The sequence below is a fragment of the Crinia signifera genome, chromosome 2 (assembly GCF_055691185.1).
Source record: "Crinia signifera chromosome 2, ASM5569118v1, whole genome shotgun sequence".
Classification (NCBI taxonomy): Eukaryota; Metazoa; Chordata; class Amphibia; order Anura; family Myobatrachidae; genus Crinia; species Crinia signifera.
This window is the reverse complement of record NC_139218.1, coordinates 91,587,119-91,605,179: the sequence shown is the minus strand read 5'-3', so window position 1 is coordinate 91,605,179 and position 18,061 is coordinate 91,587,119. Positions and strand designations below refer to the sequence as shown.

The following is an 18,061-nucleotide window of genomic DNA, read 5'->3' as shown; positions in this document are numbered from 1 at the left end:
GCACGTGTAAAGGGGAAACATTCATTTCCACCCTATGCATGACCTACTGTCACTCTGGGTATGCCCCCTCTGCCACCCCATGTATGCCCCCTCTGCCATGCCATCTCTGTCACCCCATGTGTGTCATTCTGTGTATGCGCCCGCTATCACCCTGTGTATGGCACCCCATGTAGGTGCTCCCTGTCACCCTATGTATGTCACACTATGTGTCCACTATAACCCTGTGTATGTCACCTCATGTATGCGCCCACTATCACCCTGTGTATGTGCCCACTATCACCTTGTGTATGTGCATTCTCTCACTCTGTTTAAGACACATTGTGAATGTGCTGTCACCCTGTATATATTAACCTGCCAATGCGCTCTCCGTCACCCCGTGTATGCGCTCTGTCACCCTGTGTATGCGCCCACTATAACTCTGTGTATGTCACCCCATGTATGCTCTCTCTGTCACCCTGTGTATGCGCTCTCTGTCACCCTGTGTATGTCACCCCATGTATGCGCTCTCTGTCACCCTGTGTATGTCACCATATGTGTACGCTCTCTGTCACCCTGTGTATGTCACCATATGTGTACGCTCTCTGTCACCCTGTGTATGTCACCCTATGTGTACGCTCTCTGTCACCCTGTGTATGTCACCCTATGTATACGCTCTCTGTCACCCTGTGTATGTCACCCTATGTATACGCTCTCTGTCACCCTGTGTATGTCACCCTATGTATACGCTCTTTCTCACCCTGTGTATGTCACCCTATGTATGCGCTCTCGGTCACCCTATGTGTACGCTCTCTGTCTGTGTATGTCCCTTTTAGTGACAGACTAAGCATGTGTGCATCTTTTGCATGTTCAAATGTACCTAGTGCCACTAAGGGGTGTGGATCGTATTGTCGACCAGACTTAGGTCGACAGTCATTAGGTCGACACCGTTGGGTCGACAGGCAGCAAGGCCAATAGGGGTCTAGGTCGACATGGGACAAGGTTGACAAATGCGTTAGGTCGACATGGGTTAGGTCGACAGGTCGCGAGGTCTACGGGTTTTTTCACTGTTTTTTTTTTTAACCCAATGTCGACACAGTCGACATGGACACAATTGGAAGTCAACCGCAGTTGCTCGCTATGCTTCGGGTACGGTGCCTCGCTGCTCTCGGCACACTATTTTATTCTCACACCACGTCCTAGTGGATGGTAGGGCATGAAATACCGCCTTATGGCACATGTCGGCTCAAAAAACAGTGAAAAAACCCACTTGTCGATCGAACCCATGTCGAGCTAACGCATTTGTCGACCTAAAACCATGTCGACCTTCATCCATGTCGACCTAGAACCCTGTAGACCTTGTTGACTGTAGACCCAACGGTGTCAACCTAAGGACTGTCGACCTAAGTCTGGTCGACAATATGACTGGATCCCCCACTAAGTACCTCCTTCTCGTATAATGTGCCCCCCCCCTGTCATTTTCTTCTGGATCCACCCCTGGATAGGCAACTGCAAGCGCCAAGCAGCAGACATAATGTGTACGCAGCTTGCAGTCATGCAGCACTGTCCAGTACTGAGGTGAGCATTAGTAACAGTGGGGATTTGTGACATGATCAGGCAATACTGTATGTAGCATAATATGGCACAGGGAGTGAACTGTATGGCTACTAAGGGTACTGTGGGGCATAACGGAGCACTTTGGTCGACCAAGTGTGGACCAAACGTGCCCACATAGTCACCGATCTGGATCCGGCTGTCTGTATTCCGGCATCAGAATCCTGACCCTTCTAAGGATCCGGCGACAGTCTTTTCATGTCAGTCAGGATGCCGGCATTGGTATATTGAACAATGACCGCATCCCCTACAATGCTTTTACTGTACAAATCACTGTGCACTGTATATATTTAATATAAAAAATATTTAGGATAATCCTGCTTGTCACTATTGTTAGATTGAGAGGAAGACTACTGCGATTATTGTTCTTTGAATTATATAAATCTGAACCACATTCTCCTGGTTATATACAATGGAAACTGTAAATTTGATTGCTAATTTTATTAACAATTGCTCATAAGAGACAGATCCCGTTGTTTAGATTACGTTCCTCAGGACTTATGCTGTGTACACGCGGTGTGATATTGATCGACGAATGATGGTGGGAGAGCAGGGGCCTCATTACGAGATAGTAGAAATAGACTTGCCAGCACAGTCTATTTCTACTTACGGTACTGATGCCACAGGGCCGTGCAACGGCATTGCATCGGCATTGGATGCGGCTAAACACAGTGCAATTTTGACTAACTTGCTTGGACATAATGGTGTGTGGCATTATGTGTAATGCGCAATAGAGTGTACATTTTTGCAATGCGCCTTTGGTGCTCACTGGCCGCATTACTAGTGTATCTCTGTGTGGAGGAATGATTTATTCTGAAGCCCATATACATAAATAATTCACTTTTTATTTAGTTTGCATTGAGACCCTGTAGGCGGCGATAGACACGCCCCTCCAATGGGGAACCCCCTAATTAAATGGTCTGCGCACACCTATGGTTGGTTCGTAAAACATGGGGAACCCCTACCTACTGTATGTTGTTTTTTTTTTCCTTATAGTTTTATAGCATTGCCCATTATTTAAATTATCACAAGACATGACAGGTGAAAAGACAATTGATTGAGGTGATGTATGGGCACTTTCCAGATATGAAGATGCAATCTTTTGATGGGAAAAATCTGCCGATCACTGAAACAAATCATTAGAATGCCCACACATACAAAAATGAAACTCCAATAAAACCAGATTTTTAAACATGTTTCAAAATCTGATTGAGCAATCGATTGGTGATCCCTAATAATTTTTGATTGGGATTGCCAAAAGGAATTAATTATGACAATCCTCTCCAGAGGATTGTCACAATTAATTGCTGATGTATGGGGCCTATTAGCTTTCTAACTGCTTCACTAATGTACATCTTTCAATAACTATCTACCCTTGGCAAATTCCTCAATATATATGGGATGTTTTTACCCCAATAAACACTAACTAAGGGGTTTATTCTAGTTCACTCTTTCTGACAAAATCCTTCTTAGATGGACAAAACCATGTGCACAGCAGGGGGGCAGATGTAACATGTGCAGATAGAATTAGATTTGGGTGAGTTATTTTGTTTCTGTGCAGGGAAAATACTGACTGCTTTATTTTACACTGCAATATAGATCTCACTTTAAAGAAAAACCCCACCCAAATCTAATTCTCTCTGCACATGTTACATCTGCCCCACCCGCAGTGCACATGGTTTTGTCCATCTAAGAAGGATTTTGTCAGAAAGAATGAACTAGAACAGGCATGTCCAACCTGCGGCCCTCCAGATGTGCTAAAACTACACATCCCAGCATGCATTGCTATCATTCTAGCATTCCCTAATAGCCAAATTGTGGCAAGGCATGCTGGGATGTGTAGTTTTAGCACATCTGGAGGGCCGCAGGTTGGACATGCCTGAACTAGAATAACCCCCTAAGAGACATTTTGCCAGTAGCTATTGTTATTATGGAGCCGGATTTACTGAATGCTAGTTGGAGTCATCTAATAAGGTTTTTAATTACGTACTTATCAATTGAATGTTGATTGTATGATGCTTAGAATGTAAAGCAGTTTTTTATGGTTATTATTTTTTCTAAATATATTTTTTAATAAAATATTAATAGTTCCAATTGTGTGGCGCTGTCTAACTGTGTATACTTATATTATTATTTAACAACCGCTAATTGTATACACCGATTACATACTATTAATCCGGTATTCAATCATTTTAATTATAGCTTTGACCTTTATGTCTATGTATTCCTACTAATTTGCGGTGATCTCTTATATTTATGTATTGGTATACATACGCAATTATGGATCTATTCTGATTTATCTGTATTTTGCTTACAGTATTATATTACATATTCCTTTGGATAGGTGAATGTATATATGTAATGACATGCTAAGCTCCATTTTTTGTTTACTCTGTTTGTCTTGTTTATTGCTGTAGCTATGGTGAAGGGTGCACTACACGTCACAGATTGACGGCCGCCAGCAGCTGCTCACTGATGACGTCATCTTGCTGCCCGGAAGCAGGCGACCACTCCGACGCAGCGTTCACAGCGGTGAATATAAGGTAAGAGCCTCAATTTTTATATATTTTATCCTGATAAAAACCTGAATAAATAGGCATCGAAACGTTGACCACAAGCCTGCTATCCTGCCTAGTTTTTTCGTGGTGTGCCGCACCATCTGAAGTTTGTATGCTGTTACCTTGTGAGGGCACCCTGAGATGCTGAATACCTAAGTGGCCGAGCTGGTCCCTTCCAGTGTTTATATATATATATATATATATATATATATATATATATATATATATATATATATATATATATATATATATAATGGGGTGCAAACAGCACCCACACTTCCCAGGTTGGGGTGCAGTGGTCTGTGACCACACACTCAAGCAAATACAGGGGGCTCTGCACTCACCATAATAAACTAACTCACCTTAACACAAATAATCAATTAAATAATGATTTATGAATTGATCAATGCATTTAAGCTTGCAGCCCATCGCCAAGGGACCCCATTTCACTGCAAGTCCTACACTAACAACTGGTCTCTCAAGAACCTGGCAACTACTGACACATCATAGTCAAAATGAACATGTTTTTTTTTCTTGGTTACATATATATATATATATATATATATATATATATATATATATATATATATGTTTTTATGTCCTGAAGACGGGCTTCGGCCCGAAACACTGTAGACTAACAGTAAACTACTATTGAACTAGTACCTGGAGTGACGCTTCTTCCTATACTTTATTGACAAGCGCTGGTACAGCCAGCGATCAGCGGGCACCCGGGTCAAGGTACTCAGTGGAGCAGGGGCAGGTGAGGAGTGCCGGACCTCGGCATATTAGAGGTAAGTTGTCTCCGGTGCCATACAGATGATCCCTATGTGGGTATCACCAACATATACATCCAATACGGCGGCACTCAAGGATATAAACGAGTCCAAAAAGCAGGTATACAGTACACCAACGTTTCTAAATTGATTTATTTCGTCATCAAGGTATCCTGATGACGAAATAAATCAATTTCGAAACGTTGGCATATAGCTGCTGTTTGGACTTGTTTATATCCTTGAGTGCCACCGAAGTGGATGTGTGTGTATATATATATATATATATATATATATATATATATATATATATATATAAACGTCCAGGAATCGGCACTCCCAATAAGATGCAGTAATGTTGAGCCGGTGCCTTCACAATGGGTAGGTATGTAGGTAGGAACGGTGCGGCACTCCCAGCATAATAAAGAAACTCTTACACACCAAGAACCGTTCCTACATATATATATATATATATATATATATATATATATATATATCTTTGTATGTATATGTTCTCTAAAGCACCTTGATAAAGGAGCCTTGTGGCTTTAAAACTGTTGGTGGATAAAACTGCCTGCATATTAGGACAGCTGCACGCTGTCAGTATCGGAGGGCACCAGCTTATTATTCCTTGAAGTGCATCATCTTTCAAATTTGTGTGCTTTGTGCGTCGCTCCTTCCTTTCTTAGCGACCAGACAAGCAGGGAGAGAGGCATTTACAAGTGGGGCAGCTGTGCGTGCTGTGTGCACCGGTCCCTCCCTATGCAGAGTGGTCACCTAGGCAACGGTGTGTGTCGGTGTGGTGCCTGCTGTCCTGGGCCATAGTAAAAATAATTATCACACATTAAACAAGTCCCTACTCATCATTACTGCACACATAGAGGAGCAGAGCGCAGCACTACCCATCGATACAAAACATGTATATAATATATGTGCTGGCTGTCTTTCTGGGATTATCATCGGCACTGTAACTCACAGCCACCTTGCCGCAGAACTCGAGACTCAGCAAGTATTAGGATTTACTCTCCTAAGCCAACTCCCAGTCCCTCATTGGGTATGATACAAAGTGCCACTGTTCGTCCCGGATACGCTGTTTACTTTGCATAGTGTTCATTCTAGCATCCGCTATCTTTGAAAACCCATGCAGTTCCTTTTCCCTGCCTTCGGTGTCACTTTCTGCTGTAGTGCTTCTAGCACTGCGTGTTCGGTATATCAGCACTGATGTGCAAACCAGACCTGTGCTAGAAACACCACAGCAGACAGCGACACCCCAGGCAGGGAAGAGGAACTGCATGGGTTTTCAAAGATAGCGGGTGCTAGAATGAACACTACATTACATGTATGTTTATATGTGCTTAGCGGCCTCACCCCTGCGCTAGGTAGTTGGAGCTTAAATGTACCTTTAATAACTATTTAAACAGTTATAATACAGAGTTCAGGGTATTGGGCACAAGACTCATATCATAAAATATATCAATCATTCAGGCTTTCACATCAAGGAATGCATGTGTGTCCACCAAATGATATAGAAAATATCCGTTATTTAACACATGAACAAGGCAGCTACAGACTGGCATTTTACTTTCAGAAAAGGTATAGAAGCACCAATCATATTACAGTAGTTTTTTTTTTTTTTTTTTTAAAGGGATTGGTGAAATCTGTACAACATCTATTAGTAAGGTACACTCACTACCCATGAATATCTACTATTGGCTAGGGTGGCTGGGTCACGCAGTGATAATTGATTAAATACTATCACCTATTTCGCAACAAATGGTTTCCAATACACTTTGCTACATAAGCAATTTTTAATGACTGCTTAGTGCAATAATGATATTCCATCTCCTAGTGTTACAATTAAATCACCTCACATGAGCTTCAGATGATAAATTTTGCCCATAGAGTCTAATGGAATGAACAATTAATCGCTGATCCCAGGAGATGTTAGGTTATTCTGAGCATTAAGTGCTGATTTAAAATACAGAACAGAGGCAGGTTTTTGTTTTAAGCGATTAATCTTATGTGATGAATTGTATCAAGTCACGCTTAATCACGCTCTGGATTCTTAAGCGATTAATCGCATGACATTACTCACGTGACTGAGAATTGCTAGTGTAGTGCCAGTCTAATTGGGTTCAGTTGTTCAGCCTAGACATACAGTATTACTTTTAATCGCCAGATATACAATCCTAGCATAGCTACAACAACAGTTTGGGGGGGTCAGACACTATTCTGAGGTGTGGGGTCTTTCTTCCAGGGAACAATCTATCCGAGGGAGAAAGTAAACACTTCTTTGCACCATAAACACAATTATTAAATATTTTTCGGTCAGCAGAGTTCTTAGCTGTTCTTCAACCTGATTTATAGTCAATGACCAAAATTGGGCTTAATTTAGGTCCTTCATGGCTAACCTTGACACTCCAACTGTTGTTGAACTACACATACCAGCATGCTCTGCTTCAGTTTTGCTATTTGGCCATGCTAAATCTGATGCAGAGCATGCTGGGATGTGTAGTTCAACAACAGCTGGAGTGTCAAGGTTAGCCATCAGGGAGAAGCGATGCATGTCAATTATTCATTTCAATGCCTTATCACCTTACGGTCAATGGGGCCTACAAATGGGATGAGACTGCTGACCGATCTGAGCACAACGATGTGTGCTGAGCGATCTATCAGGACCGATGTGTTCTGAGCGATCTATCAGGAGCGATCTATCAGCTTGCTGGATATTACTCGTCGGGGGATATTAACACATGGGACAGCGAATCGCTATCGCCCCTACACATGGAGCGATGTAGGGCCATTTTCTAAGTGATCTAGGATGGGATGTATTAAAATACATTGCCGCCCGACCGCAGCGATGCTAGCACATGTGTATCAACATTATTAACATATGCTCCTTGCATCACATTGCGGTGGCCGAGGCCCCCCACAATACCTGTGATGGTGTGTGCGGGGGGGTCTCCGTCATATCCCTGACTCAGCGCGGCTGTTCCCGGCGCCTTCTCCTCCCCCCTGCAGCCAGAAGGTCATCCAGCTGTGACATATGCTAGGGGGAGGAGGAGTTTCACGGAGGACGGGGAGGGGGTTAGGAGTCTGCAGCGGGCAGCTATAGAAACCCAAAAGCTTGTATAGGGTATCGCCACCCAAAGGTGTCGATACCCTGCCCTGCGATGACGCGGCGGCTGGGTATTGGTACATATGAAAATGCGGTAAAACCCCTGAAAATGCTCTTTTTGCTTAGTACATCCCGCCCATGTAGTCAGATTGCATAGAAAATGTCCTGAAATCGCCCTGTGTGAAGGCCGCTTCAGTCTTGCTACAGTGACGGCAATAGCTCATGTGACGCTGAAAGGGGGACATAGATTGTGTTTTTTATCGCCATCATAAAGTAGAAACCTAAATTACCATAGGAATGCATATTTTCCTATTAACAAGTTTCCATTATTTACTTAAGTTGAACTTGCCTTCAACATTCAACTAAAACCTTTGGTGACACACCGAAAAATTACAATTAAATAGGTTGCTTTGATTCTCACATTTAATTAACTTCATACAGTAAGTGTTGTACATGCTCCAATACTTCTATACCATTTATGTGCAGGTAGATGTTATGATTCATGTATAATCTTGTGCAGTAATGTTAGTTTCTGTACGGTATTGAGTTTGACCAAACGACTTTAATTAAGAAAATAAAACATGTAAAACGCCTAGAAGGCTGATAAGGATTATCTAATTGTATCAGCTAACTCCACACATAATATTAAATCTATTTAAACTTTTAGATTACACCTTTAATTACCTTTATTTTGTCTGGAGCTGTTAAAAGCAATGTAGCAGCCAGGGATCCTGCTGAAGCCCCAGCAAAGACCTTCACAGCCTTCAGCATTGTCCGACCATGTTTTAATAGAGCAGTTGCTGCCCCCAAGTGGTATATTCCAAGAAATCCACAGGCAGCAAAAGACAGGTTTAAATGGTTCATTGTGTCCTAAAAGATAAAAAAAAAAAAAATAAGCATGTACCGTAGTGTGCATCCAAACCATCATCTCATATTATGCTCAAAGCTGTGACAGCGATAGACGGTAATCACTTCCACTTACAAACCTAAGATTGTATTGTGCACTGGAACAAAACACAAGATATGTCATGTTAAAGACCATGTAGCATCTTTGCATAGTAAAAGAAGCTATTTTCGCCAAAAAGACAACTATTTTGTATTGTGCATGTATCAGTTGCCATCCAAACCTGAACAAGAGACATTTGCCATTTGAATCTGACATTTACCAGGAGTAAAACATTTCTATTCCCATATCAAGACCAGTATTATATTTTTAAATTATTATCTTACTGCTTACATTATAAACAATGATGTCATTATTAAGAAGCACTATATTAAAACGAGGGTATAAGCAAATACATGTCTCTGATATGAAGCATACAGAAGCTTGCTGGCTGCAGCCTTAAAAGCAAGGACAAATGCAGCACAGAGAGGCTGCTCTCCCTCCCCACCCTACTACTGGGAGGAATGTATCATTCTCTGAGCCCTGCCAGCTCTTATACAGCCCTGAGCTGCAGTAAACATTTGTTATTTCAGCACTCTGACCTTTTTTTTCCTGCCATAGTAACCAGGAAGGATTTCTCTGTAGCACCAGCCTTCCTTCCTATGTCACCAGCCAATAACAGAGATTATATTAGCAGCCAATAGAGCCGTCAGTCTGATTCAGTAGGCCTGCTCGATAAAAGGTGCTTTTTTTTTTTTTTCCTCTCCATAGTAAAGCTGCTTATTCAAATTGCTGTATATCTTGACCGAAATCTCACCTCCAAATGCTTCTTTTTTCCCCTTTCCTTTTATAAGACATTCAGTCCAGCTTTAGTATAAAAGCAGCCTAGGCAGTACAGCTTTCCTTTTTTCTGTTCCTTACAGATATATAATTCATCTGTATGCTGTCACAGTTTTTTGCAGCCATTTCTGAGCTCACAAATACATATATCACTTTTTGCTTTTACACAGAAAGAATCTTATCATACCGTATGCATTATTCACGCACATCTATGTTAACGCTCTCTGCTGACATATATATAGCTAATCCCAGAGACACGCTGCAGTTCTACTGCTACTGTGTCAGGTTATTCTGTGGAGCCTACTTCACGGCTCCGAGACAATGAATTTCCTTGTATTCCCTACATTCCCAGCAGCTTCGTGTAGCAGCAAGTAAATTGCATTTAACACGTTTGCTATGTATATATTTTTAAAAAGGACAGCTGCGTACGAAAATGACAATCTCAATACATTATTTGTAGGCTTTTTATAAAAGGTCTTTATAGTGGTTTTTTTTTTGTGAAGTTCAAAATATAAAAGTTACTTTGTATTCTGAGCTGCCTTAATGATGGTATACGGTTGTTGAGTCGACACACCAAAGGTCGACACCTCAAATAGGTTGACATGCCTTAGGTCGACACAAACATTAGGTCAACAATGGGTAGGTCGACAGTCAAAAAGTCACCATGGGTGTTTCACTTTTTTTTGGAGCTGACACGTGCCGGAGGTAATTCATGGCCTACCATCCACAAGAGCGTGGTAGGAGAATAGAAGCATGGCGAGCGCAGCAAGCGACATTCGGGATGAAAAACCCATGTTGACCTTTTGACTGTCGACTTAATGACATTTTCGACCTAATGCTTGTGTCGACCTACCACCCATGTCGACCTAAGGCATGTCAAACTATTTGAGGTGTCGACCTAAGCCATGTCAACTATCAATGGTCGAAATAATGCATGTCGACCTTTAGAGAATCTGCCAGACTTGAATAAAGGCCTACATTACCCATTGTGGTGTGTGTCAACAAAAATAAAGAAATAAATAAAACCCAGACCAAAATAGAGCACTTGAAATTAATAACACCTAGGAGGTTATTCAGAGTTGATCACTGATGAGCGAATCCTGACATTGAGCGATCACTGAATGACTGCACCAGCGTACAGATCGTAGCGCGCACGCATGACCAAAAAGAGCGGCATAAATAGCGAATGGATCTAATCGCAATCCCATTACAATTTGATTGACAGGCGTGCCAAAGCGTTTTAAGGGTGGGTGTAGGACGTCAGCGCTGCCTCGATCAGCCAGTGATTGCATCAGTGGGGTCAGACTTACACAGACTGGGAAAATTATTTGATGGTTCAGGAATTGTGTATGAATGTGCGACAGGATTACAGATAGCGATATTTTCGCTATTCTCTTGCAAATTTACACAGTGCAGTTTTCTTTCTGTCAGGGCAGGGGCTAACCACTCGCAGTCATGTGCAACTTTGCAGATCAACAATCAGGTCTGAATCAGGCCCCTTGTCCTATAATCTGATTCTAAGTTGGGAGCTCAGCTAAGCACAAAAAGCAACTACTGTAATTTTATGTGTCAGTCCCGGGGGCACAAAAAAATGTCCAGCCACTACACAAAGTGTCCAGCCACTACACAAAGATGCATAACATAGAGGGGGTAGAGGACATTGATTGGGTTCAGATTGGGTTCATGGCCACTTCGACTCCAAATCCTGACCCTGTTGGGGTCCAAAAATGGGTCTGGGCACTACACAAAAGGGGTTATACTGGTTAATTCGCAAGGCTGTGAATTCGCAGCCTTGCAAATCCACCAAACCCCGTCCAGCGAATGAACGCCCCCCCCCCCCCTCGCAGCGCCGGTTCACCCGCATAGGCTGCGAATGGATGTTTACATACATTCGTATGCCTGCGGGTAACCTCCCACATCTTTCGATGGTCGGCGACCATCGATAGATGTGGAAGGTACACGCATATATAAGTAACTTTTAAGTCACTTACATATGCATGCACACTGGCACAGATATGGGTGGGCAGCAGACATCCGGTGATGTCATCTGCCCGACCCCCGCTCCTGCGCCACGGCCTCATTACCATGAGAATGCCCACACACCGACATGGGTGTGTACACCCGGCGAACCAAAAGTTTGCCGTGGGTGCACGCACCATACGTCTGCACATGCGCAGAAACCCGCCTGCGCATACTCAGACGCGCAACATCGGTACTGCGTGCGAATGCACGCAGGACTGAACTAACTTGAATAACCCCCCAAATGGGTCATGGAAACAACATATGGCAAAGTTGCATATCATATAGCGGGTAGAGGTCATTGATTGGGTCCAGATTAGGTTCACAGCCACTAACACCTGCAATCCCGACACCACCAGGGTGTCCAAAAGGGGTCCAGCCATTGCAGAAAGTGGGATCAGGGAACCAAGATATGGCAAAGTTGTATAACATGGAGGGGGTAGAGGACATTGATTGGGTTCATGGCAACTTAGACTCCCAATCCTGACCCTGCCGGGGCCCTAAAAAGGAGTCTGGCCACTACAAAAAGTGGTTCATGGAAGCAATATATGGTAAAGTAGCATATCATATAGGGGGTAAGGGATATTGATTGGGTCCAGATTTAGGTTCATAGCCACTTACACCCACATTCCTGACACCACCGGGGTCCTTGGGCCTAAAAGGGGACCAACCATTATACAAGGTGGGTCAGGGATGCAAGATATGGCTGAGTTGTATAACAAAAGGGGGTAGAGGACATTGGGGGTTATTCTGGTTGATTTGCTCAGATGCGAGTTCACATCCTTGCAAATCAACCAAACCCCACCTTGCAAATGATTGTCTGCCGCCACCCATTCGCAAGTGCGAATGCTCACAGGGCATGCGAATGGATGTTACACAGTAACATCCATTCGCAGGCCAGGGGGGGTTGACCATCGAAAGATGTGGAATGTGCAAGCATATGTAAGGTTGCTCTGGGTCACATTCTGAAGGAAGTGAGCCGCCTGCTGCCCCCCCCCCCCCACACACACACACACACCGTACGCTGTCCTGGGTGAGTGCACCCAGTGATACAACTATTCGCAGTGGGTGCATATGCACATGCCCAGAAATGCACAGTGACACAACATCGGATCCTGTTGCAAACGAACGGCCACTGCGAACAGACCTTAATAAGGTCGATAGGCCCATATTCTGGTTAACTCACAAGGCTGCCTTTCAAGTCCACCATAGGGCTACCCACACGGCCACACCCCCCCTCCCCCCCCCCGAACCCCCGCAGGCATGCAATTTGTATAATCAAACTTGTCCCCAAAAAAATGCAAAACCCAGTGCCAGCACGAAATGACAGGAGACGCAGGATGTGTTTACATCCTGCGGCTCCTCCCCCGGATAGCACTATTGGCCGCCTAGCTGCACCTAGCGGCCTATCAGGAGTCGGTAGGCATCCAATATCGCTATTTGGGGGGGAAGAGCCGCAGGATATAAACCCCTCCTGCGTCTCCTCCTGTCAGTTCGTGCCGGCACCGGATTTTGCATGTTTTTTATTGCCGAGTCCATGGATGCTTACTTTGGACCCAAGAGGATGTGATCTATGCCGGAGGACCTAGTGAGTATGGATTGCTTCCACAGGTACCCAAAGGATTACTTCAGAACCAGCAGATGGATGGACGGAGACCTATCTACAGGGTCAAGATAGTTAAATATGTGTATGCTTTGGCTCTGAATGTAATAAAGTTTTATTTATCAGGTGTGTTTGTGTTTTTATTTAACTATTGGTTCTGCTGTGGAACTAAGAGTCCCAGCAAGCCCGATAATGGTCTTGGGGTTCTCCAAGTCCCAGTATGCGGTCCAGGCTGGCTGGGACTCATAGTTCCACAGCAGAACCCAATGGTTTCATTCTAATTTTACACCACAATCAGCCTGTTACCCACAGCCCAGGGGTACCAGGGACAGCCCCAGGCTTCAACCTGGGCAGGTAAGTTCTGGAGGGGGGGGGGGGGGGGGCTTCATTGGGGGGTCCACACTTCCCCAGTACCCCTGCCCTGGCTGACCGGTCAGGGGGTTAATATTTTGGCCGGGGTGACTTGTAGAAAAAGTCCCTCCCCGGCTGTGGCATTATCCTCCGGGCTGGTTGGGCCTGGTGCTGGCTTTTAAATTACGGGGGACCCTTACTAGTTTTGTCCTCCATCTTTTGGGGCGAAAAGAGATTGTAAAGTGTCACTGGCACACAGAATTACTTAAATAGTCCAAAGCACTTACACTGATTTTTTTATAAGTGCAATTGTCCTTTTTATTCTTATTAAGGTTCCACCACAAGATCGTCGTGAACAGTCTAAAACAAACAGATAACCAGTAGTGCAACACCTTTCAATAAAGGGGAAACATTTATTCATACATTGCACTCAGGTAACATGGTTTAAAAAAAAGCATATCATCACTTAGAAGTGATAAAACTGTCCACAGTATCATTAAGGTCTCACCACCCGACTCTTGGGAATGCGCCACTTGGAAGGTTCCGGATACTCCACCAAGGGGATAAGTTCGGGATACTTGCTCCTGAATAAAGTGCATTGTGCGTCCTGTGGTGTCCAAAAGATTCTCCTCCTGCCGGGGACACGTATGCTTAATGCATTTCGGAACTAGCGTTCCTTCATCAGAAGCATAACGTTCACCCGATGGGAGGCTATTTATAGGCAGAAGAAGAAGAACTTTTGGTGCCAAAAGTTCTTCTTCTGCCCATAAACTTCCATTTCTCCCACATCCAGCAGGGGACACTGCCTTATACCATGGGGATTGGGATGTGGTCTGGAGGAGCCGGCACTTGAAGAAAATCTGTCCTGCTGGCTACTTCCCCTCCCATTCCCCATCAGACTCCAGTCTTTGGAAAAAAGTGTCCGGAGGAGTCCCGGCCACGTCTCTCTGGAGACCGAAGATTTTTTATTTTATTTTTATTTTTGTAGCAATAGTCTACGGTACCTTAGGGAGAGGCAGGTCGGCGCTGCTTGCAGGGCTCCTCCTGGACTCGGCCACCGGAGTTATCTTTTGAAGAAATCCCGGGGGACCGCCGCAGCTGCACGCGGCTTGCGTTACGGTCCCATAGGCTATCCCACACACCCCTTATAGGATTTTTATTTTTTGGTGTGGTCCTGGCATTGCTGGGATATAGGCAGCACCCGGGCCCTGTTCCAACTAATTGGGGGCGAGCAGCGGCATGACTGATATGCGGGGCACGCTTACCTGAGCGTGTGTAGGTTCTGGCCGGCGTCTTGGTTCCGTGTGCACTGTTCCCGGAGGGGAGGTTTACAGGGCGGACGGCTGGCTGGAAACAGGAAGTAGGCCTTAAAGCCGGAAGGGCAGTTCACTGAAGTGAGTCTGCCTTCTGGTCGGCGTAGCATACAGTCGATAAGCGGTGTCTGGTCTCCTCAGCAGCGGCAGCTCCCAGTGGCAGGGTACCTGCGCTGTATGATTCGTTTGTCCCTCTCCCATCCCCAAGAAAGGTATTGTGGTCTGGGGAGTTGGACTGGGGGGTGGAAGAAAAAGCAGGGTTGCTGGAGCTTCTCACCTGTTCCCTGACAGACACAGCATAGATTCACTGTGGGTGTGCACTGTGAATGATCATGGCTGAAAGGAGGGCTTCTAAGGCTTCTCTCAAGCGTTATACATGTAAGAAATGCAAGGTGCAGTTTAAACAGCATCTAGAAGGTGTGTCTGTTTGTGAGTCATGTTATAATGCAGGTATGCATCAGCAGACGTCGGACTTAACTGCAGTTCTGGCAAATCTAACAGCAGAACTGGCAGCGTCTCGCAGAGAAAGAGAAGTTCTGCATACTCAGATACAGTCCCTATCATCAGCCGAGCCTCCCTGGGCGACATCTCTATTGAGGTCAGTAGATTCTTTAGCGAGATCTTTTCCCTCTGTTTCTCAGGGCTCTCCTAGGATTAGGAGGGCTGAGGTTTTATTTCAGTCAGATGAGGATAATTCCTCGGCTGAAGAGGGTGAAGTTGCTGGAGAATACTTTGAGGCTCCAGTGGAGGAATTTATTGAGGAGGATCCTCAGGGCATGGACGCTCTTATAAGGACAGTAAAAGAGACCTTGGAAGTCTCTGATCCAGAGATCCCGGCTCCGGTGTCCATTTTTGAGAAGATTCCTAAACGTCAGGTTTATTTTCCTGAATCTCCTGAACTGGATAGAATTTTATTGGAGGCTTGGCAGTCTCAAGATAAAAAGTTCCAAGTTTCCAGGAGATTTAAAATTTTGTATCCTTTTGCACAGGATTCTAGGAATAGATGGGAATCCCCGCCTCCGGCGGATACATCTGTATACAGGCTGTCAAAACGCACAACCCTTCCTATTCCAGGGGCTGTGGCGCTAAAGGAAGCTCCAGATCGTAGACTGGAGTCTACTCTGAAGTCTATTTACTCAGCCTCTGGTTTTCTCCTAAGACCCGCTTTGGCGGGAGCGTGGGTGAGTAAGGCGGTTGAGAAATGGGCAGCCCAATTGGCGGCGGGCCTGAAAGGTGATAGGCCTAGATCGGAGCTGATACCTTTGGCTGAGTATATCCAGGATGCAGCTGGATATTTGGTGGAGGCCGCCACGGATTCAGCTACCTTAGGTGCCAAGATTTCTGCATCCTCGGTGCTGGCCAGGCGTTCTCTGTGGCTCCGTTCTTGGCAAGCGGAAGCAGAGATTAAAAAGGCAGTGGAGGCTCTTCCATTTAATGGATAAATTTTGTTCGGTCCTGAGTTAGACAAATTAATTTCCCAGGCCACAGGTGGGAAGTCGACTTTTTTGCCGACTCAGGCACCAGCTTCCAAGAGACCTTATGGGGGTCCTTCCTTTCGGGCCTTTCGAGGTGCAGGGGCGAACAGAGGTAGAGGCAGAGGGTTTTCTGCCTTCAGAGGTAAACGCGGCAGAGGAGCAGCCGTGTCTTTGCCTGCAGCGCCCTCAGCTCGCCGTCAGGAGCAGAAGCCCCCTGAGAAGCCTGTTGCATGACGGGTTGCCCGACCATCTGGGGAGTTCCCAGGTGGGTGCAAGGCTGCTGTCATTCGTAGGAGTTTGGCAGCAGGTTTGTATAGATCCTTGGATTCTCCAAGTTATTTCAGAGGGTTATCGACTGGAGCTTACAGCGTTCCCTCCCAAAAAAATTTTTTCTACAGGTCTCCCGTTAAGAGAGCAAAAGAGAGAAGCTCTCAAGCTGGCAGTAGAAAAACTGGTACAATCAAGGGTAATTGTGACAGTTCCAGCAGATCAACGGGGGCTAGGATTTTATTCGAATCTATTTCTAGTGCCCAAAACAAATGGGACGTTTCGACCAGTTCTCAACCTAAAGAGCTTAAATCAGTTAATTTTGTACCGCAGATTCAAAATGGAATCAGTGCGGTCGGTAGTGGCAAGTCTAGAGCCAGGGGAATTTTTGATGTCCCTGGATATAAGAGACGCTTATCTCCACATTCCCATTTGGGAACATCATCAGCAGTTTCTTCGGTTAGCTATTCAGGAAACTCATTTCCAGTTTCGCGCTCTCCCATTCGGCCTGTCGTCTGCGCCTCGGATTTTCACGAAGATAATGGCCTGCATGGTGGCAGCGCTTCGTCGGCAAGGGATTGTGATCATACCATATTTTGGACGATCTACTGATCAAGGCTCCATCGAAGGAGAAGTTGATGTCAGATTCTTTACTCACTTACCGTTTTCTGATACAGCACGGGTGGATAATAAATTTCCCGAAGTCTCAGTTGCATCCGACACAGACCCTGGTGTTCCTAGGGCTGTTATTGGACACGGTCCAACAGAGGATTTATCTTCCTCGGGAGAAGATCTTGTCCCTGCAGACAATGGTGAAGCGGGTACTGGAAGAGAAATTCTTAACAGTTCATCTGGCCATCAAGCTTCTGGGGAAGATGGTATCCTCGTTCGAAGCCCTACAATACGGGAGGTTCCGATCCAGGGAGTTCCAGTTGGATATCCTTTCCCAGTGGTCGGGGTCTCACCTCCACATGAAAAAAACGGATAAGGCTGAAGCCCAGTACGAGGCTGTCCTTGCTGTGGTGGTTGGACAGGGACCATCTGTCAGAGGGTCGCCAATTCGGTCCTACGGATTGGACATTGGTGACAACCGATGCCAGCACCAGAGGCTGGGGAGCGGTGGTCATGGGTCATTCATTTCAGGGTCGTTGGTCCTGGCAGGAAGACCAGGTTCACATCAATATTCTCGATTTGAGGGCAATTCGGTTGGTATTGTTTCATGCATCCCAGCTTCTTCAGGGAAGAGCGATCCAAGTTCAATCCGACAATGCCAC

At 45.1% G+C, this 18,061-nt stretch overlaps 1 protein-coding gene and 1 long non-coding RNA gene across 6 annotated transcripts in view; one reads left to right on the top strand and one right to left on the bottom strand.

The window, feature by feature from the left end:
* Positions 1-9,760, bottom strand: part of PNPLA4 (patatin like domain 4, phospholipase and triacylglycerol lipase) — an 80,012-nt gene extending 70,252 nt beyond the window's left edge. Inside the window, exons 1-2 of one of the 4 annotated variants that reach the window (XM_083172570.1) lie at positions 9,737-9,760; positions 8,721-8,906 (exon numbers count right to left, since the gene is read on the bottom strand). In XM_083172570.1, the coding sequence (XP_083028696.1) occupies positions 8,721-8,900 (180 nt within the window). In that variant the 5' untranslated portion in view covers positions 8,901-8,906; positions 9,737-9,760. Of the gene's footprint in view, positions 1-8,720; positions 8,907-9,022; positions 9,224-9,273; positions 9,473-9,521; positions 9,659-9,736 lie in introns of those variants that run through there. The other 3 variants (XM_083172568.1, XM_083172567.1, XM_083172569.1) reach the window with 3 other exon arrangements.
* The window catches only part of LOC146059915 (uncharacterized), a 54,227-nt gene that overhangs the window by 17,732 nt on the left and 18,434 nt on the right, over positions 1-18,061 (top strand). For both annotated transcript variants that reach the window (XR_014470338.1, XR_014470337.1), the window contains exon 2: positions 4,008-4,133. This is a non-coding gene — a long non-coding RNA (uncharacterized LOC146059915). The remainder of the gene's footprint in view (positions 1-4,007; positions 4,134-18,061) is intronic.